This window comes from Erythrolamprus reginae, chromosome 8 (genome assembly GCF_031021105.1).
Source record: "Erythrolamprus reginae isolate rEryReg1 chromosome 8, rEryReg1.hap1, whole genome shotgun sequence".
In the NCBI taxonomy this organism is placed as follows: domain Eukaryota; kingdom Metazoa; phylum Chordata; class Lepidosauria; order Squamata; family Dipsadidae; genus Erythrolamprus; species Erythrolamprus reginae.
Window position 1 is genome coordinate 28922305 of NC_091957.1, and position 14248 is coordinate 28936552.

Genomic DNA, 14248 nt, shown 5'->3' on the forward strand with positions numbered 1-14248 from the left:
CTCCGATATCCTTTTGGTCTGACAGAAGCCACCAAGAAGACAATGGAGGGACCAACTTTGTTCAAATTTACCACCCGTTTTCATCCACCCACTGTTTGGCCTTCTGGTGCTTTGGAAAATAGGTTGACCCCAGTGGGAAATCCATTTTTTTTTACTACCGGTTCTGTGGGCGTGGCTTGCTGGGCATGACAGAGGAAGTATACTGCAAAATCCCCATTCCCCCTCCACTCCAGTGAGAGGTGCTATTTGCCAGTTCTCATAACCTATCAGAACCTACTAGATCTCACCCCTTCCTCTCTGCAACAGCCCCTCAAATATTGGAACACTGCTATTGTGTCTCCTCTGGTCCTTCTCTTCACTAGATTAACCATGCCCAATTCCTGCAACCATTTTTCATGCATTTTAGCCTCCAGTCCCCTAATCATCCTGGTTGCTCTTCTCTGTAGATCTTTTTTATAGTTTGGTGACCAAAACTAGATGTACCATTCCAGCTGTAGTCTTACTAAGGCTTTTTAGAGTGGTTTTACTACCTCACTTGGTCTTGATTGTATCTCTCTGTTCACGTAACTTAGAATTGCATTGGCTTTTTTGGCTGCACGCTGCTGGCTCATATTTAACTGATTGGCCACTAAAACTCACATGACCTTGGGAATGCTGAAATGGTCCTAAATATGAAACCAAGTCATAAGTCACCTTTTTCAGCATCATTGTAATTTTGAACAAGTACTAAATGGACTGTTATAAAGTTGAGCACTATCTGTATGCAGCTGGTTGACCTCTCAAGAGTTCACATGATCAAAAGTGAGAACGATGGAGGCAGCATTAGATTAATAGTATATACCCAGAAGAATTATATGTATAGAAATGATACAAAAATAATTAATTTAAAAGAGACACCGACAGTTTAAAAATGTATGGGAATATGTTATCAGTCTGTTAAATATGAGATGAACTAGGATAAAATTCACTCAGAAAGGTAAAGAGGGAGAAAGAGGAAGTAGAAAGGTGAAGGGAGAAGAGAGGGAATGGAGGGAAGTAGGAAGGTAGAAGGAAGAGATAGAGAAAGAGGGAGGAGAGTGTAAAGAAATGAAGAAAAACAGACTGATGAGCAGTAGTATAGAACAGGTACAAAATAGTATATTATTTTAAGAATAATGGATTATAATGTATAACTGTATATGCCATTCATATATATTTAAGATATATATATATATATACACACACACACACACACACACACACACACACATATACATACAGTGATCCCCCGATTATCGCGAGGGTTCCGTTCCAAGACCCCTCGCAATAATCGATATTTCGGGATGTAGTGGTGCGGAAGTAAAAACACCATCTGCGCATGCGTGCCCCTTTTTCCATGGCTGCACATGCGCAGATGGTGGAGTTTGCGTGTGGGCGGCGGGGAAGACCGGGGAAGGTTCCTTCGGCCGCCCAACAGCTGATCTGCTCCGCAGCGCGACAGCAGCGAGGAGCCGAAGATGGGGTTTCCCCGTTGCCCGGGCAACGGGGAAACCCCATCTTCGGCTCCTCGCTGCTGCCGCGCTGCGGAGCAGATCAGCTGTTGGGCGGCCGAAGGAACCTTCCCCGGTCTTCCCCGCCGCCCAGGCAAAGGGGAAACCCCAAGATCGCTTGCCGCTTGCCCGTTCGCCCGCCCGCCTGCTCGCTTGCCACTTGCCCGTCACCCGCTCGCCCGGCTGGCCGCTTGCCCGTTCGCCCGCCCGCCCGCCTGCCGTTTGCCCGTCACCCGCTCGCCCGGCCGGCCGCTTGCCGCTTGCCCGTTCGCCCGCCCGCCTGCCGCTTGCTCGTCACCCGCTCGCCCGGCCGCTCGCTTGCCGCTTGCCCGCCCACCCGCCTGCCTGCTTGCCGCTCGAGAGCAAGAGGGGGAGAGATAGAGAAAGAGAGAGAAGGAAAGAAAGAGATGAGAGAGGGAGGAAGAGAGTGTGAGAGAGGAAGAAGCAAGATAGAGAAAGAGAGAAAGAAAGATGAGAAAGGAAGGGAGTGACGTCATCGGGTGGAAAAATCGCGATATAGCCTTTCGCAATGATCGGGATCACGAAACTCGGGGGATCACTGTATATATATATATATGTCAAATGTTTTTTTAGCTGGAATTTTAAAATTAAGGGACACTAGGATGGTCCCATTTCGGCCTTGTTCTGGCCTCATCAGCTAGCCACACCCTTCCTTACTGGGATTTGATCCTGTGGACTCTGCCTTGTAAGGCAGAGACTTAGCAGAGGTGCTATCAGATCAGATCCCTTCCAGCTGTGTACCAGGGAGGGGCTATATGTTTTGGTTTTTTGTGTTTTTTTTAGGTCAGATCACCCTGGTACATTTCAAGGAACGTCACAGCTCCTTTTTTGCCTCTAGGCCCAACCCAGGGCCATTTCAAGGCAGTTAATTTTTATTTATAGCCGACAACTATATTCTGTATGTGTCAAATGTTTTTTTAGCTGGGATTTTAAAATTAAGGGAGACTAGGATGGTCCCATTTCGGCCTTGTTCTGGCCTCATCAGCTAGCCACACCCTTCCTTACTGGGATTTGATCCTGTGGACTCTGCCTTGTAAGGCAGAGACTTAGCAGAGGTGCTATCAGATCAGATCCCTTCCAGCTGTGTACCAGGGAGGGGCTATATGGGTTTTTTTTAGGTCGGATCACCCTGGTATATTTCAAGGAACGTCACAGCTCCTTTTTTGCCTCTAGGCCCAACCCAGGGCCACTTCAAGGCAGTTAATTTTTATTTATAGCCAACAACTATATTCTATATATATATATATATTTGTTTTCGTAGATTTTCACGGGTACAGGTATGACGGTCTTGGTATATTCGGGTTTCTTCCCGTGTAGGATTTGGAAATTTCTGGCGACATTTCGACGAGGTCACACTCGTCATCTTCAGGCTGGTGTTTCTGTCCTTGTTGAGAACAAGGACAAGGTTCGCCTGAGGACAAGGACAGAAACACCAGCCTGAAGATGACGAGTGTGACCTCGTCGAAATGTCGCCAGAAATTTCCAAATCCTACACGGGAAGAAACCCGAATATACCAAGACCGTCATATGTATGTATGTATGTATGTATGTATGTATGTATGTATGTATGTATGTAGATTGTTCTGAGTTCGGGTTTTGCCCTGTGTAATATTTTGCATGTCTATGCGACGTTTCGGTGAAATCACATTCACCATCATCAGGCTGAAGTTTCAAGCTTCGTGCTGTTGTAAAATGGAATGTTTGCAACTGTCATTTCTTCCTAGTATATAGTGTGGGGGTGGAGATTTGGTTTGAATGTAGCAAATAGATTGGGTGATTATGTTTTAGTGATCTGATTGGTTGGTGGAATCATAATTATTAGAAGGATTGACATGGTGATTTTTATGAAGTGGTTTTTTGTTTAAGGCTGGTTTCCAAATCTCTGGTAGGCGGGACGTGTCATCTCTTTTATTTATGCAAAGGGGGCTCCTCTCAATATCTAGGGCTTCCAAGGCAATTCTTCTATATAAATTCTCTGTTTTGTGAAGTAATTTAGTTTTTCCAAAGTCAATTTTGTGCCCTGTTTTTTTAATGTGCTGGACAAGGGAGGAAGTCTTGCAATTAAAAAAGAAGAAAAGACTTCCTCCCTTGTCCAGCACATTAAAAAACAGGGCACGAAATTGACTTTGAAAAAACTAAATTACTTCACAAAACAGAGAATTTATATAGAAGAATTGCCTTGGAAGCCATAGAGATTGAGAGGAGCCCCCTTTGCATAAATAAAAGAGATGACACGTCCCGCCCACCAGAGATTTGGAAACCAGCCTTAAACAAAAAACCACTTCATAAAAATCACCATGTCAATCCTCCTAATAATTATGATTCCATCAACCAATCAGATCACTAAAACATAATCACCCAATCTATTTGCTACATTCAAACCAAATCTCCACCCCCACACTATATACTAGGAAGAAATGACAGTTGCAAACATTACATTTTACAACAGCACGAAGCTTGAAACTTCAGCCTGATGATGGTCACCGAAACGTCGCATAGACATGCAAAATATTACACAGGGCAAAACCCAAACTCAGAACAATCTACATACATATACCCGTGAAAATTTACGAAAACAAATATATATATATATATACACACACACACACACACACACACACACTGCTCAAAAAATAAGTTTGATTTACTGTGAGTTATATTGTGTTGTTTATTTTATTTTATTTATTGTTAGAGTTGGAAGGGACCATGAGGGTCATCAAGTCCAACCCCCTGCTAAAGCAGGAACCCTATAGCATCCCAGCACTGCTTCTTGGTCCTCACACGTATGATCATTGCAGTTTACCTGCATTCCAATATTTATGGACCGCTCACATCCTGCACATAAATTGTTTCAACGCCTACCCTCAAAATGTCACTATAGAGCACTGCATAAGACAACTAGACACAACACAATTTTTCCTGAATGCCATCACACTACTAAACAAATAATTCCCTCAACACTGTCAAACTATTCACTAAGGCTGAATTACTATTACTATTAATTTTTCTCATTGTTTCTATCACCCATCTCTTCCCACTTATGATTGTATGACTGTTTCTTTGTTTGATTGTTGCTTGTATCCTTACAATTTATATTAATATTGATTGTTTCCTGGTTGCTTATTTGTAGCCTATGACAATCATTAAGTTTTGCACTTCATGATCCTTGACAAACTTATCTTTCCTTTGTGTTCTGTCGGGCTCTCTGGTAGAATCCTCCCAAAAATTCACAGGTACAAATTTCAGACACACACACGTTTGAACATTCAAAACAATGTTCTTTATAATGAAAATTCACTTAAACCAAGCCCTCTTTTGGTATAGCAAAGAGCACTCATCTCCAAACAAACTGGTAATTTGTACAAGTCCCTTATCAGTTCTGTGATACTTAGCTTGCAGCTGTGAGGCAATTCACAGTCCTTCTTCTTTCACAAAGTGAAACACACTTTGCCCTGGTTTAGTTTCAAAATCAGCACACAAAAGGTCAAAGTCAGTAAAGCAGTCACGAAACACAACGATCAGATAATCCTCCACAATGGCCAAACCCACAGGCTGCTATTTATAGCAGCTTCACTAATTACCACAGCCCCACCCTACCACAGGTGGCCTCATTTTCTTTGATAATAATCTCTCAGTTGTTGTTGCCTATGCATTGCTCTCCGCATGCGTGTCTGTATCATTAACTCTTGTTCTGAATCCAAGGAGGAGTTAGATAATTGATCTCCTTCTGAGCTGTCTCCCCACTCTCCTCCTCCCTGTCACTCATGTCTTCTTGGTCAGAGGAGCCTTCATCAGCAGATTCCACCAGAGGAAAACAGGCCTGCAGCATGTGGATGTCTCCCCCATATCCACAGTCATTGGGGCAGGAGCTGGGCCAGAGCTAACCACAACACCTTTGTATGTATACTGAGAGCCTATGCACCGAAGACAAATTCCTTGTCTATTTTATTCTATTCTAAGAAGCTGGTAACTACAGGCCAGTTAGCTTGACATCAGTTATAGTTGAAATGATGGAGACTCTACTCAAAAAGAGGATAAATCAGCACTTAAAAACCAATAACTTATTGGACCCAAACCAGCATGGCTTTACTGAAGGCAAATCATGTCAGACTAATCTCACTGATTTCTTTGACTATGTCACAAAGGTGTTGGATGAAGGTGGTGCCGTGGATATTGCCTATCTGGACTTCAGCAAAGCTTTTGATACGGATCCACATAAAGAGCTGATAGATAAATTAGTGAAGATTGGACTTTATCCCTGGATAGTTCAGTGGATTTGTAGCTGAATGAAGCGTAGACATGAGTTGTTGTTAATGGCGAGTATTCTGAGCAGAGACAGGTTACTAGCGATGTGCCACAAGGGTCTGTTCTGGGTCCTATTCTTTTTAATATGTTTGTGAGTGACATAGAGGAAGGTTTGGTAGGGAAGGTTTGCCTACCGTGTTTCCCCGAAAGTAAGACAGTGTCTTACTTTCTTTTTATCCCCAAAAGCCCCACTATGTCTTACTTTCGGGGTATGTCTTATATTGGAAAAAAATTGTCGAAGGGGGCATCTCCCCAGAGTCCAGAAGGGCAGCCATGGGACAGGAGCCTCGTGAGCCCTTTTCCAAGTTCAACCTCAGGGCTCCAGGGCAGCCTCCTCAAGGGCGACAGCCGCCCTCGTTCTCCTCCTCTTCCTCCTCCTCCATCACCGCCGCCACGCCGCGCTGCTCACCCAGAGCGAGGGGAGGAGGATCTGAAGAGAGCGGCAATGGGAAGGAAGCGCCCCGACCTCGTCTCGGGCGACAAGGAGTGGAAAGGGGGGGGGGTCCTTTCAAGCGGCACTGGGCGAAAGAGGGCGGGCGGCCAGCAGCAGAAGGCGAGATGTGCCTCCTTCTCCGGCTCTCCAGCAGATCGAGCGCGCGCCTCTCACCTTCCGCCGCTGCTGGCCGCCCTCTTTCGCCCAGCGTCGCTTCGAAAACCGCTGAACGCCGTCAGGGTGCCGCAACGCTTTGTTCACACAGCCACCTCTAGTGGCAATGGGAAGGAAGCGCCCCGACCTCGTCTCGGGCAACAAGGGGTGGAAAGGGGGGGGGGGTCCTTTCAAGCGGCGCTGGGCGAAAGAGGGCGGGCGGCCAGCAGCAGAAGGCGAGAGGTGCCTCCTTCTCCGGCTCTCCGGCAGATCGAGCGCGCGAAGAGGCACCTCTCACCTTCCGCCGCTGCTGGCCGCCCTCTTTCGCCCAGCGTCGCTTCGCAAGCTGCCGAACGCCGTCAGGGTGCCGCGACGCTTTGTTCCCACAGCCACCTCGAGTGGCAATGGGAAGGAAGTGCCCCGACCTTGTCTCGGGCGACAAGGGGTGGAAAGGGGGGGGGTTCCTTTCAAGCGGTGCTGGGCGAAAGAGGGCGGGCGGCCAGCAGCAGAAGGCGAGAGGTGCCTCCTTCTCCGGCTCTCCGGCAGATCGAGCGCGCGAAGAGGCGCACTTGGCGAGCGGCACTTCCCCGCGGCACTTGGCGAGCGGAGAGGCGGTCGCCTCGCCTGCCGCCCCACTCTGGGGGTCCTTGGCTTCTGCTGGGGGGGGGGGGTCCGGACGCCCCCTTCTCCGGCTCTCCGGCATATCGAAGAGGCACCTCTCACCTTCCGCCGCTGCCCGCCCGCCTCCTTTCGCCCAGCGCCGCTTCGGAAGGCCGGAACCCTCCCTCCCTCCGCAGACCCAGAGATAAAGGAGGCGCAGAGCGGGGAGAGCCGCCTGGCAGAGCGCTTGCAAGCGGCGGCGGGGGGGGGAACGACGGCGGGGGGGACGACGTATGTTGAGGTTCTACTGTACCCCGTGTTTCCCCGAAAGTAAGACATATGTCTTACTTTCGGGGTACGGCTTATATTAGCCGACCCCCCTGAAACCCCCGATACGTCTTACAATCGGGGATGCCTTACTATCGGGAAAACACGGTATTTGCCAATGACTTTAAAATGCACAATAGGGTTGATATTCCTGGAGGCATATGTAATATGGCACATGATTCAGCTTTACTAGATAAATGGTCAAAGTAATGAAAACTGCAGTTTAATGTTTCCAAATATAAAATAATGCACTTGGGGAAAAGGAATCATCAATCTGAGTATTGCATTGGCAGTTCTGTGTTAGCAAAAACTTCAGAAGAGAAGGATTTAGGGGTTGTGTTTTCTGACAGTCTCAAAATGGGTGAGCAGTGTGGTCGGGCAGTAGGAAAAGCAAGTAGGATGCTTGGCTGCATAGCTAGAGATATAACAAGCAGGAAGAGGGAGATTGTGATCCCCTTATATAGAGCGCTGGTGAGACCACATTTGGAATACTGTGTTCAGTTCTGGAGACCTCACCTACAAAAAGATATTGACAAAATTAAATAGGTCCAAAGATGGCCTACAAGAATGGTGGAAGGTCTTAAGCATAAAACTTATCAGGAAAGACTTAATGAACTCAATCTGTATAGTCTGGAGGACAGAAGGAAAAGGGGGGACATGATTGAAACATTTAAATATGTTAAAGGGTTAAATAAGGTTCAGGAGGGAAGTGTTTTTAATAGGAAAGTGAACACAAGAACAAGAGGACACAATCTGAAGTTAGTTGGGAGTAAGATCAAAAGCAACGTGAGAAAATATTATTTTACTGAAAGAGTAGTAGATCCTTGGAACAAACTTCCAGCAGACGTGGTGGGTAAATCCACAGTAACTGAATTTAAACATGCCTGGGATAAACATATATCCATTGTAAGATAAAATACAGGAAATAGTATACAGTGTTCCCTTGATTTCCACGGGGGATGAGTTCCGAGACCGCCCGCGAAAGTCGAATTTCCGCGAAGTAGAGATGCAGAAGTAAATACACTATTTTTGGCTATGAACAGTATCACAAGCCATCCCTTAACACTTTAAACCCCTAAACTGCAATTTCTGATTCCCTTAGCAACCATTTAGATTATTACTCACCATGTTTATTTATTAAAGTTTATTAAAAAAAATATTTATTAAAGGCGGACGAAGGTTTGGCGATGACGTATGATGTCATCAGGCGGGAAAAACCATGGTATAGGGGAAAAAACAGCAAAGTATTTTTTAATTAATATTTTTGAAAAACCGTGGTATAGCCGTTTCGCGAAGTTCGAACCCGCGAAAATCGAGGGACCACTGTAAGGGCAGACTAGATGGACCAGGAGGTCTTTTTCTGCCATCAATCTTCTATGTTTCTATTCATGCAAACAAAATTCAGGCTCTTGAGAAATAGCCTGCGTTTGTGACCATTGGAGCATAGCAGGGTCACATGATTACGATTCATGACCTTCCCAGTCAGCATGCGACAGGCAAAGAGAAAGGGGAAAGCTTGTGTTATTCACTTAATTAGCCACAGTAATTCATTTAATGACTGCAGAAAAAAGGCTATAAAATCAAATACTCATTTAATTATCGCTTTGCTTAGCGATGGCAGTTACAATTCCAACTTGGGGTCATAAATGGAGGACTCTCTGTATCAACATGCAAGATCATGAACCTCCAAAATGGGCTTCTCCAGAGATGGAAAGAGTGAGCCACTCTTCATCAGGATTTCTGGCAGACAAATAATTCAAGGAGTTTCAGTTCAGAATTGAAGAAGCTTCTTGGATGACAAGCAAAATGTTTTCAAAGAAAATACAACCCTAGGCTAGATCAACACAGGGATAGAATCAAGTTCATGAGAAGTGATGCTACCGCTTTATAATGCCTTGGTAAGACCATACTTGAAATGCTACAACCAATTTTGTTAAGTACAATATAAAAAAAGATGTTGAGACTCTGCAAAGAGTGCAAAGAAGAGCAATAAAGATGATTAGAAGGGCTGGAGGCCAAAGCAGATGAAGAACATCTGCAGGAGTTGGGTCTGTCTAGCTTAAGGAAAGATGAGGGCGGTGTTCCAATATTTGAGAGGCTCCCACAAAGAAGAGGAAGGATCAACCTCTTTTCCCAAACACCAAAAGACAAGACCAAAAAAAAAAAGGAAGGAAACTGAACAAAGAGAGAAGCAGTCTAGAACTAAGGGGAAAAAATTCCTGACAATAAGGAACAATCAACCAGTGGGAGGACTTTGCATTCAGAAGTTGGGAATGCTCCATCACTGGAGACTTTTAAGAACAGACTGGACAACGTTGACAAAAAGGATAGATGTGAAGGTTGGACTAGAAGACCTCCCTTCCAACTGAAGGTATTCTGCAAACACACACACAGTTGCCTTTTGCAGGGGGGGGGGGTGGAGGAACGGCTTTGGGACATTGCTTGGAGCATTTCAACTTGTAGGAATTTGGCATGCACGGGATGTCTTCTGCCGTTCAAACCACGCTTCCCCACCCAGGCTCACTCCATTCCAGCATCTGCAAAAGCCCTTCCCCCCCATTGTCCTCTTCAAGCCACAGCCCCCAGGGCACCCCGGCCAGAAAGGAAAAACGATTTCCACCCAAAGGTTTCTCCCAGCAATCTAATCCTGGGGGCTCATTGTCAGTGGATCCGTGCAGAAATCTGTCCATTTTGCAAGGGGGCAGGCCGGGGGGGGGGGAGTTGTGGTCTCCCCCTCCGCAGCAATAAACGCAATCCAAAGATACCAGAGAGAGCGATTTGTAAGAGGCTCCCCGGAGACTGGCAGCAATAGTTATTTAAAGTTCGTCAAGGCGGGGCTGTGTGTGGGAGGGGGGGACGCTAAACAAGTCACTAACACACTAGGCGCATCCAAAGCCATTGGGGGGGCTGGGCGGGGGGGACACGAAATCCTGACGCCTGGAGGGGGGAGGGCTCCTTCTCCGCGATCGCCGCCTCCCTTTTGCTTTCATTTTTTCCAGACTCCAAAAAAAAAAAAAAAAAAGGAAGGAAGGAAGGAAGGAAGGGCTGAAATATCAACGGAGGGGAAAAGCTCCGGGCGGAGGCGATCTGCAGGAATTGTAGCTCGGGCTGCCCGGAGAGGCATCTTGCATCCCGCCCTCTGCAAGCCCACCCGTGCTGGGCCTCCTCCGGGGGATGTTGCGCGGGGCTTCAGGGCGTCGGGTCCAGTCCCGGAGCTGCCTCCGTCCGCTTCCCTCCCCCCGCTTCTTCCTTCTACCCGGGCTCGCCGCAGGGCTGCTGAAAGGGGAACCGGGCCCGCGTGGGGGCTGAAATCGGGCCGGAGGGCAGGCGCCGGAGAGGCGTTCGCTCCGGCCCCTCGGATCCCCGCTGAGCCTTGTGACGGACGGCCTGGTCCCCAAAAGGCGGCAGGGACCCCCGCCCAGCAACCCGGCGGAGCAGAGGCTGGACGGAGGGGGGGGGGATGTTCGGAAACCGGCCGGCGGAGGGCCAGCTGCTGCAGCCGCGCCCAAGCAACAAGGCTCTTCAGCTTGAGAAGCGGGCGGGAGGCTTTCCAGCCGCGGCAGGACGCCTCAGCAGCGTCGCTGGCTGCCAACTCCTCGGGATGGGGGGGGGGGGGACTATGTCAATCACTCACAAGGGTGCATTCAGGGCGTGTGGGGGGGGAGGGGGTGTGCGGGCACGTGGGGGAAAGCAGGTGGTTTCGCGAGGAGCGAGGAAAGCGACCCGCTGATCCCGCGCGGCTGCTTGGAAACTCTCCCGCATCCTGAACTACAGCCAGCAGTTAGCTGAAGGAGCTAAAAGGGGACCCGGAGTTGTTGCAAGGCCGCCTCCGAGGTTCCCCGGACCCCGTCACGCATCTCTTTTCCGCCCCCTCGCCAAGTCTTCCAACAGTCCCATTGACACGCGGCGGAGACGGGCTCTCCGGCTCTGGCAGTCGCCTCACCTCCAAACGCGAGGCGCCTGACCCCCCGCCCCATCCCACCGCCGCGTTACACAGGAGCGGCTACAAAGGCTGCGCGTCTCCCTGCGGACTTGCCTTGGCCCCGTCGGAGCCCCGCTCGCCCGCCCTGCTGCCGTTCCTGCCGCTTCCAAGCCGGGAAAGCCGCCGGGGGAGAGAGGGAGGGCGCCCCATCACCACCACCCCTTGCCAAGCGAAGGCAAAAGGCGGGCGCCTCGCCGCTGCAAAAGGCCGGCGGGACTGGGGCGCGCGCGGCGGCGTCTTTTTGAAAAAAGCCTCCACCCGAAAGCAGGCTGCGCTCGGGAGTGCGTCACGCGCAGGGGGGCTGGCGGGCCCGGGGCGAACAACGGGGGTTGACGGGGCGCCCTCCCTCCCCCGGGGTCCAAGAAACCCCCAACGCCAACCGGGGCCCAGGAAGCCTCCGAAGCCCCCGTTTCGCACACACACACCGAGAGGGCTGCCCGCCGGTCTCCCGCTCGCCCCGTCCCCGCTTGGCAGCCCCCGGGGGATGCGCAGTCGCCTGGGGCTGAAGCTAGGAGGGCGGCGGGGGGGGGCAGGGGACTCACGTAGCGCTTGAGCTTCTTCTCGGGCGGCGACTTGATCAGCCAGCCGGTGCAGACGACATGGCCCGCGCTCATCTTCGTCTCGGGGCAGGACGCGCCGGCCGAGCCGCCGCCGCTCGCCCGCAGCCAAAGAGGACCGGAGAAGCCACCCGCCGCGCTCCTGTGCCGCCGCCGCCGCCGTTCTCGCAGCCCAGGCAGGAAGTCGCGGCCCGGAGTGGAGGGGGCCACGTGATGCCGGGCCCAGCCCCGTCAACAAAGGCAGGCACGTGCGGGAAAGGGCCGCCGCTTCGCCTCGCCCGCCGCGCCCCGCTCCTTTTCCCGGCGCGGCTGCTTTCCGCAGCGCTGCTTTCTCCGGGGTGACAGTGCAGGCAAAGCCCCCTCCGCCGGCTCCCCGCCTCCTTTGGCCGGGCCTTCCGGAAGGTGGCAAGTCTTCGTTTCTTTCAACCTGGGAGTGAGGGTCCCCCTTAAGAAAGCCTTCGGAAGACCCATCTATCCATCCATCCATCTTTTTATTTTTTTTATTTTTATCTTTATTTATTTATTTTCATTTTTATTTATCTATACAGTGGTACCTCTACTTACAAACTTAAGTTCCATGACCAGGTTCTTAAGTAGAAACGTTCTTAAGAAGAAGCAATGTTTCCCATAGGAATCAATGTAAAAGCAAATAATGCGTGCAAACCCCTTAGGAAAGAAATAAAAGTTCGGAATTTGGGTGGGGGGAGGAGGAGGACAGTCACTGCGGAAGGAAGAAGGTGAGAAGAAGGGAATCAAAAAAAGAAGAGGGACTCTGAGGCAGCAAGGAGGAGCATGTGCCTCCCATACACCCCGCTTGACGCTGCCTTCCATACACTGCGCCAGAGAAAGAAAGAGGCAGCCTGAGGGGGTCAGCACACCGATGTGGTTTATTCCCTCTCCAAGCACCCAGAGAAAGGAAAATACTTTGTTCGCTCTGGACTGCCAAAGCCTCCTTAAGCGCCACCAAAAGGCTCCTTTGGCAGCCCAGAAAAGCTCGAGATGGCCAGGGCCTTCGTGCCGCTCTCAAATTTCCTGGGAAATTTTTCTAGGCTCGGGTTCTTAAGTAGAAAATGGTTCTTAAGAAGAGGCAAAAAAAATCTTGAACACCCGGTTCTTATCTAGAAAAGTTCTTAAGTAGAGGCATTCTTAAATAGAGGTACTGTATTTATTTATTTATTTATTTATTTATTCATTCATTCATTCATTTAGATTTATTTATCTAAATTTATTTATTATTTGCTAACTGTACCGGGCCATGCATTGCTGTGGCTCAGTCTGCTTTGTCAGCTCTAGAATATGCAATGTGAGAAGCAATCTGTCTGTAGATCTAAACCGTACTGTGTCAAAATTTGAAAGCAATCGGTGAAGAAGGTCCTGTTTTAAGCACCTGCATGTTTTACCTGTTGCAGGTGTAACATCTAGCCAAGGTGGAGCAGCAGGTAGAGTGCAGTACTGCAGGCCACTAAAGCTAACTGTAGATCTGCAGGTCAGTGTTTCAAATCTCATCACTGGCTCCAGGTTGACTCAGCCTTCCCTCCTTCCGAAGTGGGTAAAATGAGGGCCTGGATTGTGGGGGGAGGGGGAACAATAGGCTGGCTCTGTTAAAAAGTGCTGTTGCTTACATGTTGTAAGCCGCCCTGAGTCTAAGGAGAAGGGCGCCATAAAAATCAAATAAATAAATAAATAAACCCATATAATATCAGTAAAAAACCCGCACATATTCGAATGCAACGTTGTGTCAAAATTTCAAAGCAATCGGTGAAGAACTTTCAGATTTAAGATTTTGAACAAATGAACATTTACATTTTTATTTATACAGATTTATTATTTACTTATTTATTTATGAGCTACATGTATAGGCCACCCAACTCCTTCCAGACTCTGGGCGGCGGAGAACATGTTAAAAAAAGAAGTATAAAACCAATCTAAAACCATTAGAAAACCATTCATCTCCTTCAGGGGCTGGACCAAGGTGTTATCAAGTTACGTGACACCCCTGCCCCCCCAATTTGTATGCCTCCCAGCTCCCTAGGGACCCCAACCAGAAAATAAAACATAGGGTATAATATACCTTTAGAAACAATTTTTAAAAACAATTGAAAACCAATCGTCAAAAAAACCCCATACCTGCCATTTATGGCCAGATCTCAATGGTGACACCATCCCATCGAAAGAATCCTTGTGTCCAGTTTTGGTTGTCACGCTGCCCCCTCCCCCAAAAAAGCTGTAGAGACTTTGCAAAAAAGAAAAAAATGCCAAGAAGAGCAATGAAGAGGATCCAAAGCTTGGAGACACTTCCTTTTAAATATATATATATATATATCTTTATTAATTATCATAA

At 48.7% G+C, this 14248-nt stretch overlaps 1 protein-coding gene across 4 annotated transcripts in view; it reads right to left on the reverse strand.

Annotated features, from left to right (window-relative positions):
* The window catches only part of GAB3 (GRB2 associated binding protein 3), a 286700-nt gene extending 274627 nt beyond the window's left edge, over positions 1 to 12073 (reverse strand). For all 4 annotated transcript variants that reach the window (XM_070759512.1, XM_070759515.1, XM_070759514.1 and 1 more), the window contains exon 1: positions 11893 to 12073. In XM_070759512.1, coding sequence (XP_070615613.1) covers positions 11893 to 11964 — 72 coding nt within the window. In that variant the 5' untranslated portion in view covers positions 11965 to 12073. The remainder of the gene's footprint in view (positions 1 to 11892) is intronic.
* Positions 12074 to 14248: the final 2175 nt, after the last annotated feature.